Source organism: Rhynchophorus ferrugineus, unplaced genomic scaffold (genome assembly GCF_030347505.1).
Source record: "Rhynchophorus ferrugineus isolate W39M unplaced genomic scaffold, kcgeb_rfMv2 rfM4, whole genome shotgun sequence".
NCBI lineage: Eukaryota > Metazoa > Arthropoda > Insecta > Coleoptera > Curculionidae > Rhynchophorus > Rhynchophorus ferrugineus.
This window is the reverse complement of record NW_027472583.1, coordinates 3,819,209-3,834,301: the sequence shown is the minus strand read 5'-3', so window position 1 is coordinate 3,834,301 and position 15,093 is coordinate 3,819,209. Positions and strand designations below refer to the sequence as shown.

General features: G+C 32.5%; 1 protein-coding gene across 3 annotated transcripts in view; it reads right to left on the bottom strand.

Moving 5' to 3' along the window:
- Positions 1-15,093, bottom strand: part of raw (NDT-like domain-containing protein raw) — a 212,528-nt gene that overhangs the window by 190,112 nt on the left and 7,323 nt on the right. For all 3 annotated transcript variants that reach the window (XM_076404335.1, XM_076404336.1, XM_076404337.1), the window contains exon 2: positions 10,497-10,611. In XM_076404335.1, the coding sequence (XP_076260450.1) occupies positions 10,497-10,540 (44 nt within the window). In that variant the 5' untranslated portion in view covers positions 10,541-10,611. The remainder of the gene's footprint in view (positions 1-10,496; positions 10,612-15,093) is intronic.

Below are 15,093 nucleotides of genomic sequence, written 5' to 3'. Positions count from 1 at the left end.
TTCTGGTTAATTGAATAAATTCAAAAGAGAACAGCCTTATGATTTTAAAAGAGATTATGAAAGAAATGCCAATAATTTACATGAAAATATTATTTTATTTAAGGGAACGAAATTTAAGAGACGACTTGAACGGCGATACAATGCGACACTGAGGGTAAAAACAGACCAACCCGTCTCATTCGTTCACCATTCAAGTTGTCCAAAAAAAGTAGATGGCGGGATAGTGTACGCTGTATTACATAATATATGTCCATAAATAATAAAACAAATGAATATAAATAAAAGTCTAAAATGCTATATAATGGATGAAGATAAAACAGTTCTCTAAAATGGCTCTCATATATATTATACATATAAATTCACAGATATATAACCGTAAATAAATAAGTAAAATAATAAATATATCTATAAATAGACTGTAATATAGACTTTAATCCGTTATAAGAATAACGAATAGAATAACGAATTAGAAGATAGAATGGGTCACAATGTCCTAGTCTTACGCAAGTAAGCAACGACGAATTTTTTCTTATGATCTCAAAGATGTCCATATTTTGGTAGAATATTTCCTTTACATCCCAGAGCAAGGTTAAATAAATAGAGAAGATCGAGATTTAAGCGCGAATAACAACTAGAATAATTCATGGAAACAGGACCGAGCTTATATCTGCTATGTATTGCACAAAGGCAATGAAATCGATGTATTATATACCTTCAACTAATTCTTCAAATCCTTTAATATTGCATGATATACTTTTTCAACTAGTAACCATAGAATGATGTGAGTCTGATAGTGCTAGAAGAACATTGTTAGGAGAATCTACTTAGATTTATTCAAACGTCTAACTGTAAACAAATTTTCAAAATTTATTTCATTTGAGTCTATGTCATGTGTTATCTATACATCAAACCACACGCGGTCTATTTTTGCAACTGTTTAATATATTGATGTATACGAAATGATTAATATATTATCTATAATGTAAAATTAAATATGAACAATATTGTTTTATCAGCAATCTATTGTTTCAATTATTATTCTATAGTAATTTATTGTTTCTATTGTTGCTACTTTTTAGAACAACAATGAGCAATAGATTGTGCGTGTTTTATCTATATAAACATAAATGTTAATGTTTGTAGAAAATCGAAAAAATTGAAAAAAAAAACACATGATCTTGTTATAATCAAAGTGTTCACCGCTATTTTTACCTGTATCTATATTACATACTTGCATATACCCTGATGATGTTTCGTTTTAAAAACATATTTACAGCGAAAAAATGGTACAATATAAACGAAAGAAAATATATTCCAACATTTTAGGCAACTTCGTAGGTTTGGCAGCAAAAACATGACTTTGCGCCTGTTATTCGCTATTAATCGTTTTTCAAACAATATATCGCACCATTTGTTCAGTTGAGATCGATAAAGAGCTACAGCAACAGTTTTGGTAGGTTTTAGCAGTAGTTAGTTTTAGCTGATCTGATAACCTCGTGAACATTCCACTCCAATTTCCATTGTTGACTCTCTCATGGTTGGACTAACCCATTATTTTTATGCTTGGGATAGTCATAACTGATTCACTTTTTATTGACCAAGTTAAGCAATGAAACGACTATGTTAAAACGGTTCCAAATGGTACTTTTAGTCACTCATATGACAGCCATATCTACAAGTGTACCTACCGTTGAAGCACGGATATAATAAAGAGGTTCTGAGAGAAATAAGAGCAGTAAAGGAAGGAACAACACCAGGTTACCAGGAACCACAAACGTTATCTTCAATGCCTGTTTTAAGCTCGAATATTTCTCAGGAAATTCAAGCCTTTGGCAAAATCTAACATGATATTACCACATACTCTCATCATACCTCAATATTCATGGTCAAGTGTAATGATAAATATTCTGCTTTGCACAAAAAACGCTCTTATGTCCCACAAGGTAGTGTACTGAAGCCCATGTTGTACCAGTTCTCTTCTACGGACCTTCAAGCTAATGAAGACACTGCCGTACTGTCAATATATTCTGACCCAGAAACTGCTTTATTCCAACTTCAATCTGATCTAAATAAAATAGCAGAATGGATGGATATCAATGGATACAGTAACCAATGGAGATTAAAGGCGAACCAAACCAAGTCCACTCATGTTACCCACTCCATTAAAATATCCACTCATTTTTTTGTGGCTTTGACGGATGTCGTCATTTCGCGACTATACAATAGTAGTGTTGATCTAAAACAGACGGGACAGACATAAAGTGTATATATAAAACAAGAAATTAATAGATAAATAAAATAAATAGTAACAGGAGGGTTAAAAGTATTAATAGTGTATATACAATTTAAAAATGAACAAGAAATACAGCACTATAAACACAACCATAACGAAGTAGAGGTTCTATCCAGACAAAACATATCAGCATCCATACCGAAGTGGTAATGGTTATTTGGTCAGTAGCACTAAATTTGGCATAGGCTAGATTCTATGGAGAAAATCGATGTCTCATAGAAATCCGAAGAGTCTGTCTGTATTTTCTCCTGTTAAGGCATTTCTAAAATTTGCAGCCCATACTTAGTTCTAATCTGGGTGAGCCGTGGACCGTCATTCAATATGTGGTAGACTGAAATAGAGGCACGGTGACAAAACACAGAGTGAGCAGGCGAGCTCTAAGTCATCAACTGACCGTGCGAGAAACGGCAGTGGCCCAATCTCAGTTGATTCAAAGCTACGGCGTGGTGACGAAGGGAGGAGAAAAAATTGGCTTTAATCTCAAAGAGTCTGTTATGGTAGGCCTTCTGGGCCCAACGACATTATACCTCGTAATTTGTGAAACAAGAAACGAATGGGATAAGGTCATTATAGACACAAACATCCGTGCGCTCATTTCCCGGTATACCAACGTGAGAAGGGATCCACAGTGCACTTGTCCTGATCCCATTCAGATAGAGGGTACGGATAATTGACAGTGAGTCGGTGACCAGGGTATGGTTAAACTTCTGTTCCAGGAAACAATTGAGAGCATTTCGGAAGTCAGTCAGGATTAGCAATTCTTTGAAGGCTTGTGTTGAGATGTACGATAAATCTTTGAATATAGCGAAAAGTTAAGCAGTCAATATTGAACCCTGTTCAGGGAGCTTGAAACAGAATGCCCGGTTGTCCACCATAAATGCACTGCCAAGCTCGGTGTGAGATTTGGAGCAATTGGTATATATGTGTTTGCGGCGAGGGTAAAGTGGAGAACCTCACAGGACTTGGACCGAGTAAGGTATGGACAATGTTCTCTCTTATAAAATTGACCATAACGATATGTTTATAAAGGGAATAGTGAAGGTCCAAGGGGGGAAATTGGGGTAGTGGATAAGGAGGGGATCCACTCATTTAAAATAAAATAAACAATTGAAATATAGCGACAGAAATAATGAATACAAGGGAAAAGTCAAAAGCCACCTATTTCATAAAATAATTTCATTAAAAAAAACACACAGCTGATGTTATCCGACCCAAGTATCATTTGAATAAACCAAACCTTAAATAAAGCGAGAAACGTTTCCGAGACTTCGCGATCAATCATATGAATAATGAATTCATGAACATGACATGACCTCAGTTGTTCGATAATTGTCAGTACTAACAATTACATGGGATATTCATCATTAATAAAGCTTCTTTTGATCTATGCCGTCATCTCGGTCCCATGACAAAGGTAAATGACTTCGCAAGAAATTAACAGAAATAACCAATTACTTCATAATATTGTAAAACTCTTGTATTCGATAAAAAAACGTTTGGGATAATTGTATAAAAATAATGGTTATGGAACTTATGTGGTGATGATTAAAATGAAAGCATATCCATGTTAAATGCGCAGTAATATAATTGTTTTAACATGTAACCAATACAGATTTTTTTAACAGTTATTATAAAGATATAATTTTAATAATAAATTATATTTTTGTTTCAGCCAGAGCAATTGAAGATATTTTATTACATATTTTATAGTCGATAGTAATTTATTATATATTATAATTTATATTTTTATTATGTTATATATTTTATAGGCGATAATATTTTAATTATATTATTTATAGACTGTGAACGGAGCAGTAATATCTGCATTATGAGACAGGAAGGACATTTTATATCACTACATAGTATAAAACAAAGTCGCCTTTTCTGTCCCTATATCCCTATGTGCGCTTAAATCTTTAAAACTACGCAACGGATTTTGATGCGGTTTTTTTCAATAGATAGAGTGATTCAAGAGGAAGGTTTATATGTATAACACATGCATAATATACTAAGGCAACATTGCTAATTTTAGAGGTTTCTAACGTGATGTCGTAAATTAACCTATTTTTTTAGGCTTATTTAGCAATTAGCAAAAACGCTGCCTAACCCTACGAGTTAGATCAAATTAATGTACTACAGTATTGTACACCATAAAAAGGTCTACAAAAAAGTCCGCGATGGTATATGTTTATCTTTTAGGGATAATCCACATTAACCATTTTTATTGTTTACTTTTTACGTAAGCTATTTTAAGCAATACGGCATTAATCCTTATCGAATTAAGCACCTTAAATACAGTGTGCAATTAATATAGATCAATATGGTTCCTTACAGCATGTAAATTAAACAAATATTTTCGGAGATATTACAAATTTAAAATTTGCGTTTAAAAATGTGTAATGTAATAAAAATTGTATGAATTTAGATATTCCAAAGATAGCAGGAAATCTTCATAGTAAGTATAGGGGAAGAGGAATTGTTTTACTCCAAATTTAATGCGTGCAGGCCAAGGGCAGTAATGAATGAACCAAAAATACTGGATCGATTTTAATCATGTTTTCATTGAGTGACATAGGCATATATTTTATGCCCGTGCAAAGTCGGAGCGGGCCGCTATGTTTTTATATACAACGTTCATATTTTTTCTGTAGTGTATTTAATTTAGTATCAGCATTGCACCCGTGCGAAGCCGGGGTGGGTCGCTAGTTAGCAATATGATTCAAAAAATGCCTTTCGTATTTTGCCGTTGAAGAAGCATTTCACATATGATCAAACGAGTTTCAATGTCTCTTGGCTTGACACACACTACAAAATTCACACATTACAAAATATCCATGTTTTTGGATTGTATTAGAAATGATTTGTTGTTACTTCCAACAATTTTGCATATGTTCTACACAGATAACTATAGTGTATTTAAATCTTCGTCTCCCATTTTTTTGCTGTCCAGAATGCTCTTTGCCTTCGATGTTAAAATTGCCATGTTGCAATGCATGTTGAAATTGATGTTGCATGGTTCTATAACCTTTACACAGCGTTCGATGACCTTCAGCCGACTTTCTTCAAAATGTAGTAAAAAAACTTAAACCTCTCACAAATGCTTCGATATGAATTCAGACATTTTCAACGTACGTACTTCATAAGAGAAATAGACTGAAGTTGGCTAAAACATATACAATCCTGACCGAAACTAGAAAAATGTCCAAGCGGAAGAACCAAATTAAATTTTTTTACAAATAATGAAATAACACAATCGACAGAAACCTCCTCAGAAATTCGATAATTATTATATTATGTGACGATCTTAATAGGGAATTTAAGAATCGATACCCATAAAACTCAGTATAGTTCTGTAAATACTCACAAAGTAATGAGAAGGCTCTCAATAACTAAGTTAATAAGAAGAATGAGAAAAATTTATGAGCATATTGACGAGGCCAACATTTAACGATAAATGTTTTGAATATGTTTAAGTTTACCAAATAAATTTAACCAACATTAACTAAATTAAGAGTGAATTATCATTATTAATTATTTAAATTGCCCCATTGTTTCCAATGATAGATGAAAATTCGTCACATTTATGGTAAAATCAAGCTTTTGTGGTAAAACCAGTTTATAAATAGAAATTCAGCCCAATAATTTTCCACTATTAATTCATGGGGAACCAGCAAGCAGCAAGCTTCCTTTGTTAATTACCTTTATGTAAAAGTTCATGGCTATTTTATGGTTGATATTTAGTTCCATATTAATGTAATGAGATGAAATATGTGGATATACTTTCCATACATTGCCTTTTTCATTTATCAATAGTAAAACCTTCTGGAACCTCCGTTTTCAAAATCCAATAACTTTTGGCTGAGTAAACAGCTGAATAATGATTTCTGGATTGTTATATTTTGTACGCCGCATATCATGGCTTCATTACCTAAGTATTAGATCAATTCTATTAAATCATACCTAATGATTATATTGTTGCCATTCAATATAATTGTCCAGCTTCACTTGATGAAAATTTAAATTTTTTGATATATGACAAGAACCAAAGCTCACATGGAGCTAATTCTAGCAAATAAGAGAACCTTCTCTTTGTAAATTATAGCTGTTTGGAAGTAACCAAACAACGAACTATACTTTTTGTGTAACGCAAACGATAATCGGCAGCACTTTCTTAATTATTGTGTTTGAACCATTATGGTGGTAGGCCTAACTCTCATCTAGAGTAATGAAATAATACAAAAAATTATGTTAATTCTTTTTCGCTCAAGCATTATATTCAAATGAAACAATAGCACATTTGTAAGTATTTTTATTTGACCTCAGTTGCAGTGTTTATTAGTTTACGTATAGTAGCAATCCAAATTAAAGTTTATTTAAAAAGCATGACTTTACAAATGCGTCGAAAATACACTTGATCTCAATGTTTTCAGGCCCAACATTCATCGGAATGAGCGATTGTTAAAAATAAGTATAGTTAAATGTTTAATAATAAAAACTTCTGACGTTTCTTTGATGGTGCTGTTTTCATTTCAAAATGCGTTCATTATAGGCCGATTTTTATTATTCAATATGGTTGAGCTATTGCAGTGCTTTGATTCTCTTCAAGAAAAGTTTTTATTACACTTGTCTTGTTACACTGTGCCCAGCATGCCAGTACCTTTAGTTTATTTAAGTGCAAGTTATTTCCGCTTAGCAAAAATAAGATAATTCCAAGTTAGACATCGGTCTAGATGAATATAGCACCCTCCATATGGAGGTGTTGCTGTTGAGTTATATATATTACAAACATAGTTCTAGTACTTTTAATAATGTTTAAATAAATGAGTTTATTTAATTTTAATTAAAATCTGAGTCAATTAAAATGCATTCATTGATTGTTTAGAAGCCGACATTTTAAATAAAATCAGTAAACAATAGGAAAGAAAGAAATTGGATGATGGATGTACAATTATTCCAAAAAGAAAACTGGAAGTATGTAGAAATAAAAACATATCCATAAATTCATATGAATATAGTTCCAAAAAATAGATAGATAGTGAAGACACGTAATCAATATGATTTTATACATATGATATAATGATCATATACAATGATAGTTTCTTGCATAGGCTGTGGTAAAGCATAGCAATACATTTTCTAAATTACTACTATAAATAGATTTTCAGTGTTGTTCATTGCCAACCATTGCTTCTTTCTTATTTTAACTGATAATCATTGAATTCAACATTGGAAAAAGGACAGTTATTTCGCTATACACTCTTTTGACGGGGCATATCGAAAATAATTGAGAATATGTAATTATAATGTCTAATACAACAGAAAAAGGATTTTCGTTTACGCCTTCCGACTTAAGTTTGTATTATTGGTGCTCAGAATTACAGATGTTTCCAATATCTAGCTCAAAAGAATTAGTTCAACACTTCTTTTTCTTTTTCTTCTTCTTTGAAATATTTGGCCAAAACGTTCCTACTTATAACACCCTACAAATCTGTCATTTTGATCAAATCCTCAATAACCTTCTGATCCTGCGAAGATTGGATACCTACTATAAAGAAGACACAGTAAATTCGCATAAATAATAAAGATTTTGCAAAGATAAAAAAAAATATACTGATAAAAAATAAAGAACATGGATATTTTTTAATTTTATTGAAATACAAACGCGAAAAAATAGAAGCGATCTTCTACGTGTCAGGATAGTTATATTATATAACGGAAATCATATAATAATATTTATTGTCCACGGATAGACTGTTGAAGTTAGAGATTAATAAAAAAATTGTCAGCCAACCAATGAAACGACAATTGCAGTGATACGAAATATCATTTTCAGTAATTTCGTATTGTAGTCATCCTTCATCCTATTAGATATTTTCTATAACAAAAAACATCTCTAACAACTGATAATTCATCAACTGCTAATCAATCTGAAAATTTGAGCTGGGTTTTCGACCCTTAAGTAATGTAATTAATTATTTTCAAGCTTCTCTTGTCTTCCAGATCATTTTTTATTATTGGAATCAAATTCACCACTTCTAAATCATTGAAACCAAAATCCATAATTCAGAGTGTCAAGTGTATAGCTGGACTGAATAGCTCACTGATAACAAGTGCCATCGAATCATCGACAATGAATCAATGACTGTGAAATCAAATCATCGAATTTAATGGTTAGATTGTTTATCCGTTTTTTAGACTTATTCTTCCCATTTTCACCTAATATGTAACAACTGGTCCCAATTTTGTTACAGATAAGGAATTTATTTATACCTCTAATGTGATTCTGTTCTAAATGCTTTACTATAAATATTTTGTATGATAACAATAATTAACAAAATTATTAATTTATAGAAAAATACGTTACTCATACTGTCAATATTGTGATATTTTGATAATTAGTTTCTCTAATATTTGGATACCGTCTTCATTAAAAATAAACCAAACAAAGTAATTAAGAACTGACTAAATAACAGAACGAACAAAATTTGAATGAACTCATCAAGGCTTCAAATTTTTCACATCAATAATGAGAAAGTAAATTGCAACCCAATCAAAATAAATTTAATTATGTTCTAGAAACTAGGTTTGATCGACATTTTGAAGACCAGTGGGAGGTCATGATTTACCTTGAACCGATTTTTTGCGTACAATTATTTTATTTTGGCGGTGTCAGAGCACCAATTCATTCAACTGCCATTGCCAATGGTTTATAAATATTCAGAATTCTTCGAAATAATTATCGAAAATATTAACCCCACTTTCTATAGCAGAGGCGTCTGTGTATACGACCGCGAGGCGTTTGGTTTGCAATTAGTAATAGTTTAAATTTAGGAAAATTTAATTGAAGGAAAAATGATAGAATGTGATTATTTATTTTAGTAGGTTACGCTTGGCGTTAAGTAGCGTCGTTTTTGGTATTCATATTGTCATATATTTTAAAATATGGTTGTTAAAGTGTACATCTTGCAAGATGACAAGTAAAATATGTAAAAGCATACAGATGCATGAATGTATGAATACTACAGTACAATGGTCGCACAGCCCACGACAGTGAAAAGGATACAAGATAAAAACATGCATGATATTACATAGATGCACACTATTACATTTCTAGTAGTAGTCCTGTTACGGTCAGAAAATTAATCAGCTTGTCCAGGTTCTCCAGCCCAAGACACTGGTCCATCGTCTCTCCCAAGCTGGCCAACCGACTTTGCGAGTTGCATCTTCGGCATTCGATTAGTATGTGTGGTAGACAGTAAGGAACAACATTCGACGCACAACACTTCTTCCCTTAATGAGACACTCATGGATCAGTTTGCAGTGACCAATTCTGAGACGCGAAAATAAGCTTAAGTGGTGCCTGCTGATGTTAAGGCACTGATAATACTCATTTTTCACCTTCCAAAGCTTGTTATTTTCTGTTAGATCCCATCTGAGTTGATCTGGATGTCTAAAGATTCTAGTAGAGTGGTGCTTCATATCTCTAGAAGAGGAACACTTCCGTATGAAATCCCTACCTCTTCTTAGCTGAGTAATCCGCTCTTTCATTTTCAATGATCCCAGAATGAGAAGGGAGCCACATTGGTGATAGTTTTGCCGCTCCTTTCCAGTTTAGAAGTTAGTTCACTCCTAGATAAGCACTCCTAGCGGGTGTAGAGGTAGATATTGTCGAAGGCACTTTAAGGAGCTCATTTAATCGAAGGCGATAACTAATCGTTTATCTTGCACATTTTATACTGGTATCAAGGCCCTATATATGACAATCAAAACACACAATGAAACGAGGAGCCTGAAGTGTTCTTCCAACATCACCGATGTAAATACTGCCCCCACTTAGTCTTAGTAGACAAAACAGGCATGGAATAGTGTGACTGATTATTTATATATAGTGCTAATCAACACAGTTAATTTCATAAAATCACAATTTCGAAGAAAATCTTAATTATTGAAGCCAATGATCCATCCTTACAATCAAAACGAGATTAAAAGTATATAAAGCACTGAACAAAAATCGTATATTCTAGTTTCGAGGAACAGTGGGGATTAAAATATTAACCACACCAGATAAAATAATTATTGGACCAATCATAAATTAAGTATAAATCAAATATTAATCATTGATTGCGAAAAATCATTCCCAGTATTCAAATTATATTAAGTAGTTTTGTTAAACTAAAAACTAATTGTACAAAAGTTGTTTTACCTTGTGAAAGGGCCAGCAACTAAGAGTTGTGAAGAAGAACACATAGATATATCATCAATCCATTACGTAAGCAGACTGTGTATAGGTAACCATTGATCCATTCTAAATTGTCAACCTGTAAATGAAAAAAAAACTAATTTTCAGCAGATATCACTACATAGTATAAAACAAAGTCGCCTTTTCTGTCCCTATATCCCTATGTGCGCTTAAATCTTTAAAACTACGCAACGGATTTTGATGCGGTTTTTTTCAATAGATAGAGTGATTCAAGAGGAAGGTTTATATGTATAATACATGCATAATATACTAAGGCAACATTGCTAATTTTAGAGGTTTCTAACGTGATGTCGTAAATTAACCTATTTTTTAGGCTTATTTAGCAATTAGCAAAAACGCTGCCTAACCCTACGAGTTAGATCAAATTAATGTACTACAGTATTGTACACCATAAAAAGGTCTACAAAAAAGTCCGCGATGGTATATGTTTATCTTTTAGGGATAACCCACATTAACCATTTTTATTGTTTACTTTTTACGTGAGAAAATGGCTTATTTACGAAGCTATTTTAAGCAATACGGCATTAATCCTTATCGAATTAAGTACCTTAAATACAGTGTGCAATTAATATAGATCAATATGGTTCCTTACAGCATGTAAATTAAACAAATATTTTCGGAGATATTACAAATTTAAAATTTGCGTTTAAAAATGTGTAATGTAATAAAAATTGTATGAATTTAGATATTCCAAAGATAGCAGGAAATCTTCATAGTAAGTATAGGGGAAGAGGAATTGTTTTACTCCAAATTTAATGCGTGCAGGCCAAGGGCAGTAATGAATGAACCAAAAATACTGGATCGATTTTAATCATGTTTTCATTGAGTGACATAGGCATATATATTTTATGCCCGTGCAAAGTCGGAGCGGGCCGCTATGTTTTTATATACAACGTTCATATTTTTTCTGTAGTGTATTTAATTTAGTATCAGCATTGCACCCGTGCGAAGCCGGGGCGGGTCGCTAGTACATCATAAAACTAAAAATGTTTTCAAAGCCTGAGTTTCTTAAGTCGCATATATCCAATAACACTAATTTAGTGAAGTCACACCACAGCTCGTTTAAAAAATAACGTCTATAAAATATTATAGATATTATAAAGGTAAGCGCTATTCGTTTGCTTCTTACGCAGATTTGACGATCAAAGAGTGAGCAGTGTCAGTGATATACGTATCCTAGCAACTGTGAGGAAAGTACTTATGAAATTCATACAGATGCAATTTCAAAGAACTCGCGATTAGAGAAACCGAGAGGAGCAAGGGGGATTTAAACCGTATCGTGGTTGAGTAAATAATATTTTCGCACTCAGAAGCCAATTTAGTTACTATGGAAGAAACAGTTAAAGGCGAAAGGCGTGGAATTGTCATTTTTACTGATTTTCGCTCTGATTTTAACTATATATGCCAGCCCTCATTTTACACAGGTTTGAATGTTGATTATAGTCCCTTAAAATGTATTAAACTTCTTAAGGTGTCATCCGATGGATTCATTTGTATGTGAGTGTGAAACGATCAACACTTTTTTCAATATAGTAGTGAATATAAATATGTAAAAAACAAAAACCGATATGGCGTTCAATATGACGCTGATGATAGTTGTTCCTGACATACTTTACATTGCAGAGCCATATGGATTGAGAGTTAAAGAAGAAAATACCAACGTATTGACAACTGAGGGATCGAGTGCTAGTACAAATCGCAACGGGATTCAGTTAGAGCAAATTCAAGTATTTGGGATAAGTACTACAAGAGAAGAAAGTAGTCAAGCTGCAGGAGGTTTTGCTTCTCTAAGATAAAATAGCAATAGTCCTTTTTTTGTCTCAAAGTATCGCTAAATTATTTTTTCATTCTAACAGTAGGCTCTCGTTAAGTCATCAGTCAAATAATTTCTATCGTGTTATAGTTCTAGTATCGTCATTATACGTTCATTCAAACAACAAATTACTCTCATTAAGAGTTCTTACAAAAAATCAGTTTATTTCAAAAGGCATCCAACTAGCAAGTTGAGACTTCAGTTCTTGGATTATCGTAATGGATCCACTTTTCATCACCATTAATAATACGATGCAAAAACATATAACCTTTAGACATATGACAAAACGCCTTTGTTGTCTCTGGCGTCAATAAAAACGGCACCAAATATTCAAGCTTATGGATCATTCCCATGTTCCTCAAGCGATTGGAAATAGTTGTTACTACTGAGTGCGGTATTCAGATCGCCGCCCTCAATTTTTTTAGCTGTCCTGAACGATCTTTGCCTACGGTATCAAAATAACCACTATTAAAATGTCTAAACCAATATTCACATGATTGCCATAAGCTTCACACAGCTATTCTTTTCTATGACCTTCAGCCACCTTTTTCCTAAAACTGAAGAAAAAAGTAAAACTTCCCACAAATGCGATTTACTCGGTACAAATTCAGACACTTCCAACGCGCTGAAATGTTTATTCACACTTCGACGAAATGAGACTTACTAAAAAGTGAAGCCAGTCAGTGAAACTTTAACTTGAAGTTGGTTACAAATGTACTTGATGTGATTTAATACACAGTAATATCATCTGCTGTAAACCCTTTAAAATTAATTTATAGTCCTTAGACAAGGTGAATTAATTTATAGGTTACGAAATAAATGTTATATCAGTAGATCGCAATAATATTTTCTATTCATATATAAAAAAATGTATGTGTAATATTGATTTTTTGGTCTCTCTAATACTTGAGGATTTGAAAACAATATTTTCTTCTTTCCGGAATATACATATAAATGCAAAAAATGATTAAATTTGACTAACGTTGAATTTGAATGATATCCACCTAGTGAACCGGCGTTGAAACGAGCATATTATGTCATAAATTTATTTTGAACAAGGTCGATATTACTATGAAATTTAGATGACAAGCAAATTCTCCATAAGTGTTAATACAGAGGCGAATATATGGCGTCGGAAACATGTGTTGAGTCTAAAATTGAACTTGAGTTTTGACCGAAAAAAATTGGCCCATCAAACAAAACATGCAAAACTGTTATTACATAATATTACATTGTTTGGTATTCAAGGTTGCCATTCATAAAACATTTGAGCATAGGGAGTTTGTATGGTCAATTTTATACAATGTATCTCAAAAAAAAGTTGAGAGAGAAGAAACCTTAATAATTACACATCAGTTTGGGTTTGTTAACAAACATTGAACGATTGATCAGGTGTATAGAATAAAATATGTAATTGAAAAAGCCTATGAAGGTCAAAAGGTATGTTAATATTTATTCTTAGATGTGGCATAAGCCGTCGTTAAAGTACGGCATGACGGCCTTGTTCATAAGCTACAGAAAATGTTACCGAAACATACATTGAGCTATTGAAATCTTACATTACAGCCAGAATGTTCAGAGTCAAACACGAAGAAATCTACTCCACATTAAAAGAAACTAAAGCAAATATTTAAGTAAGGAAGTGTATTAGAGTCAATTCTTTACCTACTCTACACATGTGACATACCTACATATTCTTATGATACTGCCATTCTTCCTGTCGGAGACAATAGCGAAAAAGCCACACGAATTTTACAACAGAAAAGTGACAATATAAATAACTGGATCCAGACTTGGAAAATCAACATTCACGAAAGTAAATCTGTACATGTGTAGTTCACGTATAATGAGATTTCTCAACCACAAATAACAATAAACAATAATATCATTCTATATAGCAACAACGCTAAGTATATCTGAATGAACTTTGATGTAAAAATTCGCTGGAAGAAACATGTAATAAAGAAAAGAAAAAAACTGGAGTTAAAATATAGGAAAGTGTATTGGTTAATTGGAAGAAAATCAAAATTATGAGTACATAATAAGTTGCTATTATATAAGCAGGTACTGAAACGTATATGGACAGATGGAATAGAATTATGAGGATGTTCAGGGAAAACTAATATAAATTCAGAACAAGTTTTTCAGAACAAAGTTGTGAGAAGTATTGTAGACGCACCAAGATGCTACAGAAGTGATTACTTACATCGAAACCTTCAGATACCGACTGTTATTTAGGAAATGAAGATAATTCCAAAAAGACATGAGCAAAGACTCCTCACTCAATACTCAATCGAAGTAATACAACTCTTGGATAACACCACAACAGGACACAAACTCAAAAGAATCAAACCATTTGATCTTGTGTAATGTAGTATAGTGAGCTGCATTTTATAGAAATACAGCAATGTTAATACTAAGTTAAGTAATCCTTCTGCATGACAACGTGGCAAGAATCGTGAAGGATACACTGTTGCAGCCCAAATGTAAAGTCAATGATTGAATTATTGCCAAACCTACATCTGTCGACATGATATCACAATATTGCCAGAAAGATGAGAAAAAATTGTAAAAAATTATTAATACATAAGATATTTTAATAGAGGATATGATGATATTTTGATTAATATATAACGTATAATTTTTTCTCTATAAATGCTTTTAAAATGAAAAAAATTATCAAAATACATACAATACCTAATATATAGTGTATCAAGAGTAGATGCA